General features: G+C 52.9%; 1 protein-coding gene across 10 annotated transcripts in view; it reads left to right on the forward strand.

Annotated features, from left to right (window-relative positions):
* CRACDL (CRACD like) overlaps window positions 1-17,957 on the forward strand; it is a 138,120-nt gene extending 120,163 nt beyond the window's left edge. For 6 of the 10 annotated variants that reach the window (XM_060413960.1, XM_042246441.2, XM_042246437.2 and 3 more), the window contains 4 exons: window positions 398-1,958; window positions 14,692-14,864; window positions 15,834-15,978; window positions 17,176-17,957. In XM_060413960.1, the coding sequence (XP_060269943.1) occupies window positions 398-1,958; window positions 14,692-14,864; window positions 15,834-15,978; window positions 17,176-17,318 (2,022 nt within the window). In that variant the 3' untranslated portion in view covers window positions 17,319-17,957. Of the gene's footprint in view, window positions 1-397; window positions 1,959-14,691; window positions 14,865-15,833; window positions 16,026-17,175 lie in introns of all 10 variants that reach the window. The other 4 variants (XM_027965913.2, XM_042246435.1, XM_042246436.2 and 1 more) reach the window with 4 other exon arrangements.
* The last annotated feature ends 209 nt before the right edge of the window (window positions 17,958-18,166 follow it).

The raw sequence follows: 18,166 nt of genomic DNA on the forward strand, positions 1-18,166 counted from the left end.
CACGGGCTCTGGGGCAGCATGGGGGTCAGATGGAACAGCTTTGCCCTTCAGCCACCTATTAGCTCAGTCTTGGCGGAACCGGGGACCTCTTTGAGCTTCCAGTTCTCCAAGTGCAAAGAGGACATGGAAAGAAAAGTGAAAGTGTTAGTCGCTTAGTTGTGTCCAGCTCTTTGCAACTCCATGGACTTTCTGTCCATGGGATTTCCCAGGCAAGAACGCCGGAGTGGGTTGCCATTCCCTTCTCCAGGGCATCTTCCAGACCCAGGAGTGGAACCCGTGTCTCCTGCATTGGCAGCTGGGTTCTTTACCACTGGGCCACCTGGGAAGCCCTATGGGGAGGCCACAGGCTTCCTAATATTCATCCTAACGCTGCTGTCCATTGTCCCTTTACTTTCAGAGAGCACAGTCAGAATCTCTGAGCGATCTGACCTGCACCCCAGAGGAGGAGGAAGTCGATGAGAAACCGCCACTCCAAGTCAGCACGGAGGAGCAGCCCAGTTCTGGGCAGCAGGAGGCAGGTCAGGACGGAGGCTCTGAGCCAGAGGGGCCCGCCCCTGTGTTGCCACCCGCGGGGCCCCGTGTGCGGAGGGCGCGCCTGCAGCACTGCCCGGCGCTCACTGCCAGCACCGAGGAGGAGAGCCCCCCAGGGGAGAACTCCAGCCGCCCGGCCACCCCAGAGGACACCCCGCAGGGCACGCTGGAAGCCACCCTGGAGGTCATGGAGGTCACAGAGCCCCTGTCAGGCCCAACTCCCCACTCGGAGTCCCCATCTCGCCCAGAAGGCTCCCCAGACCCTAATCCCAACAGCGAGAACCAGAGGGAGGACCTGTCCTCGGAAAGCGCGTGTCCCCCAGGTGGGGACACAGCGGATGAGGCGGTTTGTGCGTTGGGAGACAACGTCGAGGGTCGACTGTCTCCCTGCGTCCCGGAGGGGGACACGACCCCTCCTGAGCCAGGCCCAGCCGCCACCCAGGAGACGCCCCCTGGTCTGGACGGAACAGACAAGGCCGGCCAGAGGGAGCCGCTGCCGGCGCTGGACTTGCCGACGCCAGAGGGTGCAGGGCCGGAAAGTCCGGCCGCGGCCCCCAGCCCGCCGCCCCCCAAGAGCTGCTTGAAGCACAAGGCCCCCTCGCCACCCGCCTCCGCCTCCGAGGCGCCTCACCAGCCGCCCGCGCCCCGATCCCCGGAGCAGGGACTCGTCCCCCCGGGGCCCCCAAAGACCGAGCGGGCGGGGTCCCCCTCGGGGGCCCCGGAGCGCAAGACAGAGCGCGGAGGCTGCGAGGCGCGCGGGGCCGCCAAGAAGTTCTCGGTGTCGTCTGGCCGGGAGTGGCCGCGCGCGGGAGGCCGCCTGCTAGAGCCCCGTGGCCCCGCCGTCCGGCTGCCGCTTCTCCGGAGCGGCCCGGCCTGGAAAAGCGAGGCCGCCCTCGACGACCTCCCGGCGCCCCCCGAGCCCCAGGGCCCCAAGCCCGGCCCTCGGAAGCCGCCTACCCCGGCCGAGCGCGGCTCTCCGGACACGGCCGACCCGGCTGCCCAGGAGCGGGCGGCAGGCGGGGAAGGAGGCCCGTTCCCCGTCAAGCTCCGCTCCACGTCTCTGTCCTTCAAACACAGAGAAGCTCCCTGCCCGGAGGGGAAGGCCATCAAGAGGTACAGTGCGGAGGTCAGGCTGGAGAGAGGAGGGCTGAGCTTGCTGTCCAGGGACGACAAGGGGCCTCCGGGGAGCGGCCCCTCCACCCGAGGTGCCAGGCCTCCCAGTGAGCCGGGGAAGGCCAAGACCCTGCCCACGGAGCAGCTCAGTTCCAAGCCGCCCCTGCCCAGGAAGCCCTTGCTACAGACCCTCACCCTCCCGCAGCTGCCGGCGCCCCCTGACACCAGCTCTGGGGACCCCGAGAAGGTGGGGCTGCCCATGGATCCTCGGAAGGAGAGCCGGGCTGAGAGGAGGTCACCGCACAGGGCAGTTGGTAAGAGACCAGGTGGAGTGGCCCGGGGAGGGTGTGTGCAGAGGGGTAGGGGGAAATCAGGTCAGCTGGACCGTCTCTCTGGGCATCTCTAAGGTATGTAAATGCATTCGGTGAAAACCTTGCTGCTGGAGAACTGGAAAAAAAAAATTTCTGTTGATAGCACTAACATATTTGATCAAGAGTTAGGAATGGAGAGAACTTCCCTGGTGGTCACTGGTTAATACTCCTTGCCTCCAGTGCAGAAGGCACCAGTTCCATCCCTGGTTGGTGAACTAAGATCCCACGTGCCCTGTTCAGAGAAGTCAGGAAAATGTGGAAACATTCTGGGAGGAGGTGGGGTCTTCAGTGGACCACTCACATGCTTCTTCCTCTGGAGGCCCTGACTCTGGGACATGTGTGTTCTCTGGATGGAGGTCCTCCTGGGGCCTGAGCTGGTTCTTTGTAATAAATGAAGCATCTGGCTCTGCTGTCACTTAGCATCATTCTGACCTTTCCTCTCAAGGGAAAACCTCCTCCTATTTAACAGTCAGGCTCCCAGGGCCCAGCCTCACACAGAAAGCATCTCCTCTACTGGAGTCGTGAGTCTGTGAGTTCCTCCACAGGTTAGGCGTGCACTGTCCCCAAAGGGAGAGGGTGTTAAGGTTGGGGTAGAAAGTAAGAAACTTCTAAAGCAACTGCCTTTTAAAATAAGACACAAAATAGATGACCTTTCTGTGTCTTTGACATGCATCACTATTTATAGAAATAGTGTTGGAAACAGATATATTCGGCAGAGCTAAAGAATCTCTCATGGCTGATTTCTTTTATTAATGGCAGTTGGTGTGCCAAAGATGGAACTAGGCATGCAAGGTGTGTGTGTGTGTGTGTGTGATATGGGAGTCCAAAGGAGAAATTTCTCCATGGTAGGTTTTATAAAACAGCACAACTTACAGGATGTTTTAAGTGGGTGCTCTAAGTCTGGCACTCCTTTAGGACTCATTGTGCGACAGCTGAGATAGAAGCCAGTTCTTCAGGATCTCACACCCTAAAAGAGCGATGAAGGGCGCACACAAGACAGGTTCAAAGACGCTGTGGTCTTTCTCCTAAGATATTAGTAAAAGTGCCTTGTATAAAAGGCTCTGTGTGGACCCAGTGGGGGAAGGAGAGGGTGGGACGGATTGAGAGAGCAGCGTTGAAACACAGACATCACCGCATATGAAGTGTCAATGATGGCTAGTGGGAAGTTGCTCTGTAACACCCGGAGCGCCGCCTGGTGTTCCCTGACCGCCTAGATTGGGTGGGGGTGGGCTTATGTATACTTAAGGCTGATTCATGCTGTTATATGGCAGAAACCAACACAACATGGTATAGTAATTATTTGCCAATTAAAAATAAATTTTAAAAAATCAGAAAATTATATAAAAAAAAGAGAATCAGGGGCTTTAAATTCCTAAGGCAACACCCAAAGATGCAGGTGTTTCCAGGGTGAAGATTCCAGAAAAACATCCCCGAAAGAGCCACCACAGGTCACTTTCCTGATTCAGACCCCTTGGCTGTAATTTGCGCTGCTGCTGTTGCATTAGAATAATAGGGAGCTTTGGGGGAGGTTCAAACTGTAACTGGCGATCCACTCTGCAGATTTCCAGATTACAGAGCTATTATAGAGTGACTCAAAGAGCCACTGAACTAGCCACGGAGGAGGGGGCTGCAGATGGAACCCTGACCTCAGCATCATCCACCTTCGTGGCCTAGACTTGAAGGTGTCTTCTGTCACGGGCTTGCCAAATGAATGGAACTTAAACACAGGATACTCAGCTTCGTGGTCAGAGCTGGAAAAGAAACTTCAGAGCGCGATGCTTGACACACTGATAATTTATAGCTTCCTCAGCCCAAGCTGGGAGGGTTATTGTCGAGAACAGCTGGCTGGAATGGTCTGTAGTCACAGACCATAGGAAAAACCATCAGTGGTTTTCTTTTGATTACGGTGGCACTAGTGGTACAGAGCCCACCTGCCACCGCAGGAGGTGTAAGAGACGCGGGTTCCATCCCTGGGTTGAAGCACAGCTGAGCACACTGAAGCGACTTAGCACAGCACATAAAATGCAATATCATACTTTCTCATTTCTTTGCTTAAACAGTGGAAGAGAATTGTCTCATCTGTCTAACTTTGTTAGCATTCCCTAAGCCATAGAAATAACTGACTCAGGTGAATTCTGGAAGGGAAGAGTCCTGGTCACTAGAGGGGGCACAGGGAGTGATTTTCCTATCAGTGCAAGGAGAGGAGATAGTTCTTACATGCTTTTGGGAACTGACCCTCTCGGTTGTGGTTTAGTCACTCAGTCGTGTCCAACTCTTTGCGACCCCATGGACTGTAGCCTGCCAGGTTCCTCTGTCCATGGGATTCTCCAGGCAAGAATAGTGGAGTAGGTTGCCATTTCCTTCTCCAGACTTGAGGCATGAGAGCCAACAGAGGGTGGGGCTGCTCTCTCGTCCCACCTGGGACCGTGGAGTCTGGAGGCTGCCTCCCACAGGCCAGGGCAGAGTCTCAGAGCCCCGGCTCCTGGAGCCCATTAAGTAAAGTGGTCTCCACTCCTTCCCCAGACACTGGGTCTGCTTGTGGTTCAATTTGTTATTATAACTTCTGCTACCGTCCTTGCCCCCAAATTACAGCAGCTAAAGGCAATTAAATTCACATAAAACATACAGATAATAAAAAGTTGTAATAACATATTATCCATTTTTCTAGAAAGGCCTAACTGTTGCTGTTCATTATCTCGTTATGAGCACTTTACCCAGAGCCCCCCGATGGGCTGCCACCTCCCCTGTCCCCCTGAGGGGGTGCAACCATAAGCTGGGTGATGGAGGGGCCCCAAGTGGGCCCCGTTCTGCCTCGGGGACTCCAGCTCCTTCCCCTCCTCTCCTCACACCCTGTCTGTCTGCTCTCAAGATGAAGAAACCCCAGGATGTGGTATTCAGGGAGAATATGATGGTTGTTGCAATAAAAAGGAGCCCAGCTTGCCACCTGGGCTGAGTCTCACGGGGCCCCTTGGGGTGTTCACTGTGAGCCCAGCATGTTTGTGCTTGTCGGCACGCAGGAGACCAGTGAACCTGCTCACCTCAGTGCCGTAGCCGGTGGTGAATGGCCCTGGGTTAGGAGCCCTGCTCATGTGTGCAGGACAGCTCCCACGCCTCTGCTGGACCAGTCTGTGGAAGTGAAAGTGGTAGTCACTCAGCTGTGTCCAACTCTGCCATCCCATGGACAGTAGCCTGCCAGGCTCCTCTGTCCACAGAACTCTCCAGGCAAGAAGACTGAGGTAGATGGCCATTCCCTTCTCCAGGGGATCTCCTCAACCCAGGGATTAAACCTGGGTCTCTTGCCTTGCAGGCAGATTCTTTATTGTCTGACCCAACAGGGAAGCCCGAATATTGAGGTGCAACCACCCACCATGGGGCTAGAACCCATGACCCTGGGATTAAGAATCCCATGCTCTGCTGACTGAGCTGGCCGGGACCAATCTGTCCCACGGTCTAAATTACCAGGCTGGAAGCACCTTTCTGCTCACAGGATTAGAACTACCACAGGAAAAATGGTGACATACTGACCACACATAGAAAAAGTCATCACTTTTCAGTTCATTCTCTGGATGTTATTCCTGTTGGCCTGCCTTCTAGTCGTGTGTGTGACTTATCTTCCGTGGAGTGGTGGACACTTGGTGGATATTTTGGAGAGTAGCTGGACAATGTGCTGTTCTCACCAGGGGCCTTGTTGGATAACCGGTCTCCACCTCCAGTCCAAACTCATTCCTTCCAGGCAGGGCTGGTGGCGCAGCAGGCCCGGGAGCCAGGCTCACTCACTCATGCATCTGGTCTTTCAGCAAACATCACATACTCCTGCCTCACACACGGTGCTGTTCCGACCCCGAAAGGCGGTCAGGAGGAGCATGGCAGCCTTGCCGTCCGGGAACTTAGGGCCCAGGGAGGCAGCAGGTGGTGAGTATAGGTAGATGACCCTCTTGTCTTTGGATGTCAGGGACATTTTCTGAAGGAAATGAGCTCGAAGAGGTTGTCACCTTCTCTAATGGCAGTTATTTCAGTGTATTCAAGTTTGTTTACGTAGAATACAAGGAGTTTGGTGGTTTGTTTTTTTTTTAATCTTTTTGGTATCCTAAAAATATATTCATATCTTTTATTCTTAAAGAAAACCAACTTCATTCACACCTACCCTTCTTTTTATCCTCCCCCTTCCCCCCGTGGTCCCCTCCTGGCAAGTAAGCGTGGTCCACACTCTGTGCCTCAGTTCCCCTGCCGCCTCTGGGCTCCTCAGACCATGTGCCGCTGCTCATGCCCGCCTGCTGCCCAGTGTGGTGACTCTCCCCCAGCAGAGCCGGGGTGGACGCCGACCCCCTCAGCGGGTGTGGTGCCGGCGTCCTGAAGCTCGCCTGCTCTCACCACGCTGAAGCTCCTGCGCTTTCAGCACCTGAGCGAAGAGCCAACTCACTGGAAAAGACCCTGGTGCTGGGAAAGATTGAGGGCAGGGGGAGAAGGAGGAGACGGAGGATGAGCTGGTTGGATGGCGTCACCGACTCCGTGGACGTGCGTGCGTGATCACTTGCTTCAGTCGTGTCTGACCCTGTCACCCCGTGGACTGCAGCCTGCCAGGCTCCTCTGTCCCTGGGATTCTCTAGGCAGGAATGGGAGATGGCGGGAGACAGGAAAGCCAGGTGTGCTGCAGTCCGTGGAGTCACAAAGAGTTGGGCACCACTGAGGGACTGAATAAGTGGCTGCAAAGGGAGAGAGTTTGGGGGGGTGTTGGCATTGTTCTGTGGCCCATTTGTGGTGGCTGTCACAAGAATCTTAAGTCTGTATTCAAACTCATAGACCTGTATGGCAGAAAAATGAATTTCACTGTATGTACATTTTAAAATAATCTTTTAAATGACAGGAAAAGATGTAGTAGCCTCCTCTCCATGCACCTCTGAACCTCCCTAAGCCCCTCCCACACACATATACACAGGCAAAACGCACCACCACTAAGAGATTTGTCCCTACTGTTTCTCATGCCAGTTGTGGTCAGAATTACATCAATGTTGACAGGTAGGTGCAGCGATCTTTTTTTTTTTTTTTTTTAGTTTTTATTTATTTTGGTGGCCACACCAGTGGGCATGCAGGATCTTAGCTCCCTAATCAGGAGCTGAACCCACACTCCCTTTAGTGAAAGCACAGGATTTCAACCATTGGACTGCCAGCAAAGTCCCCAGCAATCTTTTTTTTATCATAAAAATGCTATCCATGTTAGCTTGCAATTAGACATTTTCACTCCACAATGAGGAGTGGGCATCTTTTCTGATCAGAGTGAGCCACTTGGCCTCATTCTTTTTAAGGGCAACGTGTGTGTGTGTGTGTGTGTGTGTGTGTGTAGTCACTCAGTTGGGTTTAACTCTTTGCAACCCCATGGACTTTAGCCCACCAGGCTCCTCTGCCCATGGAATTCTCCAGGCAAGAATACGGGAATGGGTTGCCCTTCCCTTCTCCAGGGGATCGTCTCCACCCAGGGATCTAACCAGGGTCTCCTGCATTGCAGGCTGATTCTTTACCGTCTGAGCCACCAGAGTACATATACCATGTATTCTTCAGCCGTTCCCCTGCCGAAGGGCATTCCGATTGTTGAGAGAGGGTTTTTTTTTTTTTCCTTTTGCTAACACTGCTGCAGTAACCATCCTTGTTCATTTTAGTTCTGTGTGTTCACACAACCATTTCTCTAAGCTAGGCTAGACTGTTCTTTTGTTTTGTTTTGTTTTTTGGCCATGCCATGAGACTTGTGGGATCTTAGTTTCCTGACCAGGGGTCAAACAGTTCCCTGACCAGGGGTCAAAACTGGGCCCTCAGCAGTGAAAATTTGGAGTCATAACCACTGGGGAATTCTATCTCTAGGACAGATTTTTTTTTTTTTTTTTTTTAAGATTCATCTATTTTTGGCCGTGCTGGGTCTTGGTTGCCGCTCGGGCTTTTGTCTGATTGTGGCGAGCGGGGGCCACTCTCGAGTTGCGTGTGCAGGCCTCTCATTGCAGCGGCTTCTCCTGTCGCAGAGCACAGACCCTGGGCGCACAGGCTTCAGTGACTGCAGCAAGCGGGCTCAGTAGCTGTGGCGCCCAGGCTTGGTTGCTCTGTGGCGTGTGGGCTCTTCCCGGACCGGAGATCAAGCCCATGTCCCCTGCCTTGGCAGGCAGATTCTCAGCCACGGGACCACCGGGGAAGCCATAGGATAGGTTCTTAAAAGTGGATTTTCTGGCTCACAGAGCTGGAAAGTTTTAATGTAATAGCCAACTTCAGATGGCCCTGATGAAGGCTGCGCAAGTTTACACTTCTAAGAGCAGAGATGAGACTGTTTTTGCACCTCTCATCTGCACTAGGTGTTGTCAGTCTATTTTTAGTTTCTTTTCTTCCATCTGATGGATGGAGAAGATCAGTCATGTTTTACACCTTGGTCAGCGCGTCCTGGTCATCCTAATGTGCAGATCTTTGTCCTCCCCTACCTGCCCCCAGGCCAGCTCTCAGCACCTTTAACCTGACCCCTGCAGCACCCTCTCCTTCCAACTCCTCACTCTCTCTTCCCCGCTCACGGGTCTAACCCTAGAACTTTCCTCTTTCAAACTTGTGAATGTCAGTGGATGTCTAGGCTGCTTCTGTGTGCTGGCTATTGTAAATAGTGCCGCTGTGAACAGTGGGGTACATGTGCCTTTTTGAATTACAGTTTTCTCAGGGTGTCGCTAGTGAGACGTTGCTGTATAACACAGGGGGCCTAGCTTGGTGCTCTGTGATGACCTCGAGGGGGTGGCGTGGGAGAGAGGCTCAAAGGGGAGGTGATACGTGTATGCACGTGGCTGCTGTGCGTTGTGAGGCAGAAACCAACACATTGTGAAGCAGTGTTCCTCCAGTTAAATTTTTTACATCCTCTGGATGCCTCCCCATTATGTTTAGAATAAAATTCACTCTCCTGTGTAAGGCATTTAAGGCAGTTTAGATTCTGGCCAAAGTCAACATTTCTGCCTCCCCAAGTTCATCTGCCACGCCTTCCCTCCCTCCGACGTCTCCTCCAGCGCCCCCCGCCCCCTGCCAGCAGCTCCAAGAACATCACCGACTTCACTTCTCTGTAGGACATCTGTACCAGGGGCGGGATGGGAGGGGTGGCCCCTGACCTGCAGCGGGTGGCCCTCCGCCTTGTTTGTGCGACCAGGGGCAGGGATGAGGCAGGGAAGTGAGCCAGGCAGGCACTGGGTGGGGAGACGGAAGAGCCTGGGTTTGGAGGTGTGGTTCTGGGGTCCACCCTTCAGGGGCTGTGAGACTCTGAGCAAATGAGTTTGTCAACTGCTGTGTCTTAGCTTCCTCCTTTGTAAAATGAGGTTAGTCGTAACTCACAGGGCAGCAAGAGCATTTTAACTGCAGACTGTGATGCGGTTTCATACCATACAGTCACGCTTCCCAGGGACGTGCTGAAACCTCCTCTTGGCTGTGTGGGAGGGTGCGGGAATGGGATTCTCCTGTCCCAGCTTTTTAAAAATTAATCTATTAATTTAATTTTGGCTGTGCTGGGTCTTCATTGCTGCGCACGGACTTTCTCTAGTTGCAGAGAGGTGGGGGTCACTGTCTAGTTGCAGCATGCAGACTTCTCGCTGCGGCGTCTTCTCTCACTGCGGTGCACGAGCTCTAGGGTGAGTGGGCTGCAGCGGTTTCGGCTCCCATGCTCTGGAGCACAGGCCTGGTAGTTGTGGTGCTCAGCCTCGGTTGCTCCGAAGCATGTGGTATCTTCCCTGGTCAGGGCTCAAACCCGTGTCTCCTGCACTGGCAGGTGGGCTCTTTACCGCTGAGCTGCCAGGGAAGCCCTCAAAATTGTTTTCAAATTACAGTGTCCTTCTGTCCTCATTGGAGAAGGCAATGGCACCCCACTCCAGTACTCTTGCCTGGAAAATCCCATGGACGGAGGAGCCTGATGGGCTGCAGTCCATGGGGTCGCTAAGAGTCGGACACGACTGAGCGACTTCACTTTCTTTCTGTCGTCATATTCATATGAGGTCCTGGCTCCATCACTGGCAGGACAGGGAGATGGGTTGTCTCTGTGCTCAGGAGACTCTGGCGTTGTCTTCTGCTTAGAGACTGTCCTAATTGCACAGACAGTGGTGGTTGAGCAAATGAGCTTTTGATCCAGGTTCCTCCGTGTCAGCTCTGTGCCCTGGAGCCTGTTGCTGGCTCCCAGGTCACCACCATGAGGTGTGGGAGTTGGGCTGGATGTTGGTACAAGGTCTGCCAGCCCTCACATGCTGAGGCCTGCGCTCAGGCCCTGAACTCAAGCAAAGAGCCTGGCCAAGCGTCTGACCCTTGGAGCCTCCAGTTCACACGCCCTTGGGTGACCAGATGCCCAGCCCTGCACATCCAGATCCAGATGTGGTTCACACATTGATTTTTCTCTAAAAATGCTTTTTCACAAATTTTATCTACCAGTCACAGAGCCTTAAAAGAGTTATATGAGTGAGTGAGTGGGTTAGCATTAGTCGCTTAGTTGTGTCCGACTCTTTGTGACCCCATGGACTGTAGCCACCAGGCTCCTCTGTCCATGGAATTCTCCAGGCAAGAATACAGGAATGGTAGCCATTCCCTACTCCAGGGGATCTTCCCAACCGAGGGATTGAACCCGGGTTTCCTGCACTGCAGGCGGATTCTTTACCATCTGAGCCACCAGGGAAGCCCCACCCCAAACTGTTATAGTTGGCGCTTTGGAGCCTGCACAAACCCCGGCCCTGGACATGGACTGCCCATCTGTCCCCTCCACGAATATGTTGGGTTACCAGACCCTGGGCAGTGTTGACCCAGAACACTGTTTAACTCCATCAGCCCATCACCCCTTTTCACCAGGACCGGATTCGTTGTAAAACCTTGACATGCTGATAGTTATCATCACAGTTTAACTGTGTCCTGTGTGGGTCAGTGGGCACGAGATGCTGTACTGACCTGTCCGTAAGCCGGGGGCAGAGGGCACTGTCCAGGCCTTTCCAGCACTCACTTGTTATGATGTAAACACTCCAGGGGGAGACAGTGAAAGCAGCAGGGGCTTTTTTTCCCGGACGGGGGTGTGGAGGTTGTGAGAAAGGCGATGAGTAGGCGAAGGGAAGGTGGGTTCAGAGGAGCTGCGATGAGAGCAGTGCCTCCTGACGCAGGAGGAGGGGAGTGGCGTATGGACAGTCTGCCCACCGCGCCCCGAGAAGAAGGCTGGCAGACACAGCAGCGCTTCTCTGGGAGCTGCATCGTACCATTGAGTTCGGAGAGGCAGGTTCTCTGCCCTTGCTGGTCTGGGGTCTTAGTTAGGAAATGGAAGTGGGAGGGGGGATTCTGGGTAAGCCTTCAGAGAATTGCAGAGAAGGAGTAGGAGGGCGGGGGCCAACTGTCGAAAAGACAAGTGGTCCCAGCACCCCAGGCAGCGCGGAGGCCCGAGGGGGCGTGAAGAGGGTGAGCAGGGACCGACTTCCTCCCCTGGTCACCGCCCAAGCACCACGTGAGTCCTGATTAATTTGGAGTGCTTTTTTTTTTTTTAATGTTTTTAAAAAGATTACATGATAAAGTAGGGGCTTCCCTGGTAGCTCAGTGGGTAAAGATTCACCTGCAGTGCAGATGAGCCAGGTTCGATCACTCAAAATAATTTTATTGACTGAGATAGTGAGTTTCAAGCCCTGTCAAAGCCCTGCTTTTCCCCAGTCTCCTTGTCCGAGGTGGAGGCTGGCATGTGCTGGCTGTTGCCGGGGGAACTGTGTGGGCAGATGTCAGGGGCCAAGAGAGAGCAGAGAGCACGACCAGCCAGTGAGTGTGAAGAGAAGGTCTGAGAGGAATAAAAGGAGCCCTCCCTGCAGGAAAACTCCAGAAAGACAGAGATTATGAGGAAGGAGGAGTTGGGAAAGAGGGATGAGACCCGCAGACTTCCGGTGAAATGAGCCACGCTGCCTGCCTCTGTGTGCCGAGCGACTGCTCGGTTCTCTGGACGAGAAGCCGAGCGCAGAGTTACACCTTAGATAAGCTAATATTAGAACAGCACTTGGTGTGTAGTTACTGCCGGCTGTTTAAGTAAATAAGCAGTTCTGGTGACCAAAAGCATATGTCAGTGGGGTGGTCGGTCAGCTGGCAGTTGTGTTTAGTACCAAACAGTGGAGGAAACGTCTCAGGAGAGTTCCAGCAGGGTTAGGAGGGGGAGTGTGTCCAACTGAGTGACTGGAACAGGCTTCCTGGAGGAGGCAATATCCAGACGGGAGCTTGGCGGACTTGAAGGGACGATCCTGGAGTCACTGTCCAATCTCTCCTGGACCATGGCCACAGCCTCCCACCCCTCTCCCCGCCTCCAGCCCCACTCACACTTACTCTCCATGCAGTCTTCTCCAGAGTATACCCAGTGTTTAAACCTGTAACGGACAAGAAAAAGGCCAGGAAGACCCCTCAGTTGGCCCACCCTGTCCTTCAGCCCCTCTAAGCTGGCCTGCCAGCATCGCTGTCTTTTGTCCCCTTTCCTTGCCCGTCTTCTCAGCCTAGAAGTTTCCTTCTTGGTCCCAGTTGCAGACAGTATCCTCAGTGGACCCATCGGTGTTACCCCGTGTCCACAGCAGGCTGTGAAGTGCAGCGAGTTCCAGTCTTCGCCACGTATTTGTTTTTGGCTGCACTGGGTCTTCGTTGCTGCACACAGGCTTTCTCCAGTTGCGGCGAGTGGGGGCCTACTCTGTACTTGTGGCGTGCGGGCTGCTCATTGCAGAGCGTGGGCTCTGGAGCACAGACGCTGTAGTTGTGGTGCAGGGGTTTAGTTGCCACGTGGCATGTGGGATCTTCCCGGACCAGGGATCAAACCTGTGTCCCCAGCACTGGCAGGCAGATTCTTAACCACTGGACCACTGGGGAAGCCCAGAGCTCTTTAAAGAAACAATTTTCTCTTTACCGTCTTGGTTTTCAAGCACAATCCCTGCCCATAGCAAACAAGGAGTGGGTGAATGAAGGAAGGGATGAGTGGGAGGGAGGAAGAAGGGAAGGAGGGGTGGGGAGTAGACGTGCTGGGCTCCGGCTCAGAGTAGAAGGTAGGGCTGGATTACACGTTTAGAAGCAATCTGAGCAACTGTGAGTGCTGAAGTTAGGAGCTGAACAAAGAATACTTGGGAAGGAAGAGAGAAAGGCTGAGGATCAGGAACAAGGGGAATTCCAGGTTTATGAGCAAGAGTCCAGCAGGGTCCTGGAGGTGGGGTGCCCACAGGGGCCTACGTGGTCCCAGCTGAGCTGCAGGGGTGAAACAGCTGGAGGACAGGCGAGGCCCCGGATCTGCAGTGCAGTGGTTGGGCGGATGGATAGTGTGGTGTTCACATCGTGTCTGAGTCCGGGGTTAGCTGAAGAGACACGGGCAGAGGAGAGTGGAGAACAGGGGCTGCAGGGAAGTGGTGAGCTTCTAGAGACGTTTTTCCCTGAGCTGTGGGAGACCTGAGCGTTTTGCAGAGTGATGGGGAAGAGCCTGAGAGGGCTGAGGGGACGAGGGGCGAGTCGAGGCGATGGAGCAGGTTCACGGGGGCCAAGGGCAGGTCTGTGCGGTGCAACCCTGGTGGGAGAAGCAGCTCACAGGGCGGTGGCTCTCACCCCTCCTTGGTGACCGGGGGTGGGAGAAGGGGACTCCACGTTGAACTGGAGGCAGAAGCCAAACCAGACAGAGTAAAATTCTAAACACACCCGATCAAGGGGTGGTGTCTGTCAGGCCACAGAGAATAAGGGCACTGTCCCGCCCTGGATGTCCCCATGTGTGCTGTGTCACGGTATGGTCTGTGCCTGCTGACGGGGGCACCCTGTGGACACGGGAAGCAGGAAGAAGCCAGGCTGGAGATGGGGATTCGTGGCCGTCTGCTCTGTGGGTGGTGGGCAGATGCTCAGGGAGGCCAGCTCATGGGCCTTGAGCTCAATGAACTTTCCAGACACCCATGAGAAGCCACTTATTTAATCACTTGGTTTCCTTGAAAAAAAAAAAAACAAAAACAAACTGGCTTCTTTTTTCTGTTGACGAAGGTAATAAATTCTCATCATAGGAAATATAAAAATACAGAAGAGTTGAAAGGCAAGGGAAAGGGGGAACAACCCACAGTTTTACCACCCAAAGCAAGCTCTGTGAACGTGGAAGGAAACTCATCACAATATTTTGTTTTAAAAGCATTTTTTTTTCTTTTCTCTCCCAAACATCAAGGAAGATAGTTGTGGCTTATTCTTGGTGTCAGTGTCCATAGGGGAAGATTGTGCTTACAATTTTTAAAAGAAAAGAGAAGCATAGTATTCCAAGCATATCGAGTATTGGGTAGTGTATACTGGTCCCAAGGGACAGGCCTGTCTTAGAGAAATCTTCTCTGTCTAGGTACTGACTCTTATCTCATTCCCTAACATCCCATAGGAGGAAGGTTGCTTGTAAATGTGTGTATGGGAGCAGTTGCATTTGATTTTGGAGATTGTGAAGGACAGGGAAGCCTGGTGTGCTGCAGTCCATGGGGTCGCAAAGAGCCAGATATGACTTAGTGACTGAACATAACATAACTGAGAAAACAAAGTCCCCGAAAGAGAAGGACTAGTGTCTCCAAGGAGGCTTGCAGACCTCCACCCACACACCCACCCCAGAGCCCCTGTGCAGTGTGCTGTGGGTGGGAGAAGTCAGGCCAGGCTGGAGGTGACCAGGATTGCTTTGTATGACCTGTGTCTTTACCCATAGAGAAGGTAGCAGGGCCTGGAACCAACAGCCAGCCCGTGCCTCCCTGGATCACCGTGGGGCGCCAGAAGCGCCGAGGACCTCTGGAGCAGCCCCCCAGCCAGGAAGACAAACCTGCGGCCCGGACCTTGAAGTCTGACACAGGAAGGCCCGCCAAGGTACCCGAGAAAGCCCAGGTGCTTAGAGTGGACCCTCTGTCTCTCTGTGTATGCAGGGGAGCGCCCCAGGTGGGGGCTGGGGGCTGGGACCCCGTGATGGCCCCATGTCCTGCACGGTCATTATAGCGACCGTCGTGTGTGATGACAGCTGATATCTGCCCCGTGCATGTGCCCGGCGCCCAGGGCAGCAGAGGAGCCATGGACCACTCAGGCAGTGCAGACAACCCTCTGTTTCCTGGCTCCTTGGCAACATAGCTCAGCATCTGGAGAAAGGGACCCGGGGTGAAAATAACTTCCCATTTGGATGCTAGGCAACCATGTCAGCAGCCCCATCTTGACTCATTTTGCAGTAAATGATCAAGCCCTGCATGTGCTGCTGCCCTGGCCGCCCACTGGGGTCCGTACTCTTCACCAACGTCCGTAGGGCTGGACCCCAGGGGTCCCTTGTACACTCCAGACTGAAAACAGTTTTCTCCAACGCAAACAATGGTGCTTAAAAGCAGGCTGACACTCACAGCTTTTGGGTTCCCCCCAGTCACCACAGTAAAAATCCCAAATCATGTTGCAGCCATGTGGGGAAGTGAGCTTGAGCTTGCAGTTGAACCTGCTTCTCTTCATCTTCAAAACCGCTGCTGTAGCCAAGCAGGCTTAGGGAATTTATAAAACAAATAGTCACCAGTGATCCTGGCATCCACGGTCATCCCAAGTGTCCTACAAGTCATAAAACTCTCCAAACATGGTTCCTTTCGCCTTTCCGGTGGAACCTGGCCAGGACCAAGGACAGGTCAGGAATCAGGAGCAGGCTGTGAGCAAGTCCATCCTGGAGGCTGGATGGCAGCCAGTTGTGAACCAGAGCATCCCAGGGAGGTGCCAGCAGTGTTAGCCACGTGGGTGGAGGAGCCTTTATGGCTCGTCACCTGTGGGTATGCTTGTCCCCATCTGAGTCTCAGGTGAGGGGCCATGTGTATCTTTCTTATGTCCTGACAGGAGCCCGTGAAGCATGCCGACTTTGTCCGCAGCAAGTCTTTCCTGCTGGCCCCGGCCAAGCCTCCTGCGGACCAGAGGCCAGGGGCAAAGCTCCGCCTCCAGGAGGGCCTGCAAAGAGGAGTCTCCCTGTCCCATCAGAATTTGGGTATGAAACCCGAAAATAGTGCTGAGCCCTTAGAAACGCATTTCCAGGTCTGGTCCTGCTTTGTTTTGTCTTTTCTGAATTATTTGCTGCCTCATTAATTTTTTAAGAAATTTTTATTTATTTTACTGCACCGAGTCTTCGTTGTAGCACATGGAATCTTTAGTTGCGGCATGTGAGATCCAGTTCCCTGACCAGGAATTGAACCCAGGCCCCCTGCATTGAGAATCCAGAGTCTTATCACCGGACCACCTTATTATTATTATTATTTTAACTTACAGAAGAGTGACTTTATTTCTCTGGTGGCTCAGTGATAAAGAATCTGCCTGCTAAAGCAGGAGATGAAGGTTCAATCCCTGGGTCAGGATGATCCCCTGGAGGAGGAAATGGCAACCCACTCCAGTATTCTTGCCTGGGAAATCACATGGAAAGAGGAGCCTGGCAGGCTGCAGTCCATGCGGTCTTGAAAAGAGTCATCATCTAAACGGCAGTAATAATTGCTTTATAATGTTGTATGTTGATTTTTTTAAAAACAGCTTTTATTGAGATAATCATTCACACGCCCCCCCCCCAAAATCTCACCCATTTTAAGCATACAATTCAGTGAGTATATATTTATCAAGTTGTCCAACCATCACAGTCCAATTTTGGACCATTTCCTTCACCCTAAAGAGCTACCCCATACCCATTCACAGTCATTCACCATGCCCCCCTCCAGCTTAAGCAACTGCTAATCTCTTTTCTGTCTCTCTGTATATTTGCCATTTGCGGGGGCCTTTCTTATAAATGGCATCATAAAATATGTGTTCTCTTGTTTCTGGCTGCTTTCGCTGAGCATAATGTTTCTAGATTCAGCTTTCTGGTGGCATGTAACCGTAATTTTTCAGTTTAGTTTTCATTTTGCTAAAATATATATAACACAATTCACCATCTTAACCCTATCTTAAGTGTCCCTTTCAGTGGTGTTAAGAATATTTACACACAGAGTTCCTGCAGTTTTATCATGAAAGTTTCTCTCAACTCACCACATTGCTGGAACTGTAAATTATCCTATGCCGACATCTTCTTCACACATTTGCACGTTTCATGCTTGAGACCATGGTTAAGACTCTAGACATGTTTTTTAAAAGGCCTCCAAGAAGCTTAAGTGCAAATCCAAACTCTTTTCTCACATTTCCGTTTGTTTTGTCTTCTCTCCAGCAGCCCCGTCGGCAGTAATGATGGAGAAAGAATTGCATCAGCTGAAGCGAGCCAGCTACAGCAGCACAGATCAGCCCTCCTGGATGGAGCTGGCCAGAAAGAAATCGCAAGCTTGGAGTGACATGCCCCAAATTATAAAATAGGTTTAACAGTGCTCGGGTAAAGAATGTCTACTTCCTTGACGAGTCACTTCCTTTCAAACTGCCACTCAATCAAGGCAAACAAACTGTGAAACTGAAGAGAGATTTTATCATCAGGTTTCGAGAGATCGAGCTCAGGGAAGAGGGAGGAACCAGGCAAGCAAGTCAGACGGACGCACGGCCCCGGGCCCCGGGCCAGAGACGCCCGAAGACAAGAACACCATTGAAAAGGGCCAGGGACGAGGTTCTGTGCCCACAGGTATGAATGTGAGTCTTTCAGAATCCCCCAGAGAGAGAGGGCTCAGGCAGGGAAGAAACTGCGGATGAAGCGCGGATACAGAACTCAGGTTGCCTTCCAGGAGAACGTGTTCCCGCGCCTCCACCAGAGATCAGCTTGTGTCTCTGGGCCCCCGTCCTGCCTGCGGAGTCCGTCTCCTCCTTCCACGTTTACCGTTAGGCATGACATTCATGGTGAAACGCAGATGTTTTTTCCAAGAGCAGCTATCACACGGTCCGCTTACCCGAAGGCAGCCACTCCACGAAGGAGTGGAAGGAACACAGCGGGCTCCATCGATTCATAGACTCCTTCCAAAATTAGTTTGAACAATGCATTGCCTGTCGAATAAAAGGTTTCAGACCTGACACGTGTAAGTGTGATTTTTACTCAGGCTGCGAGAGTGTCCTCCAGCGACTGTGGAATTTCGTTGAATAAGAGAGTTCATGGTCAAGCCTCATGTTGGGTTGATTGGGGAGTTTGGGTTGTATGAGATTCTCCCCGCCCCAGGAAAACATTGGTGTTCATTTTTGGAAATCAGAAGTTACTGTAGATTTTTGGCTCTTTATAACTATTT

Source organism: Ovis aries, chromosome 3 (genome assembly GCF_016772045.2).
Source record: "Ovis aries strain OAR_USU_Benz2616 breed Rambouillet chromosome 3, ARS-UI_Ramb_v3.0, whole genome shotgun sequence".
In the NCBI taxonomy this organism is placed as follows: domain Eukaryota; kingdom Metazoa; phylum Chordata; class Mammalia; order Artiodactyla; family Bovidae; genus Ovis; species Ovis aries.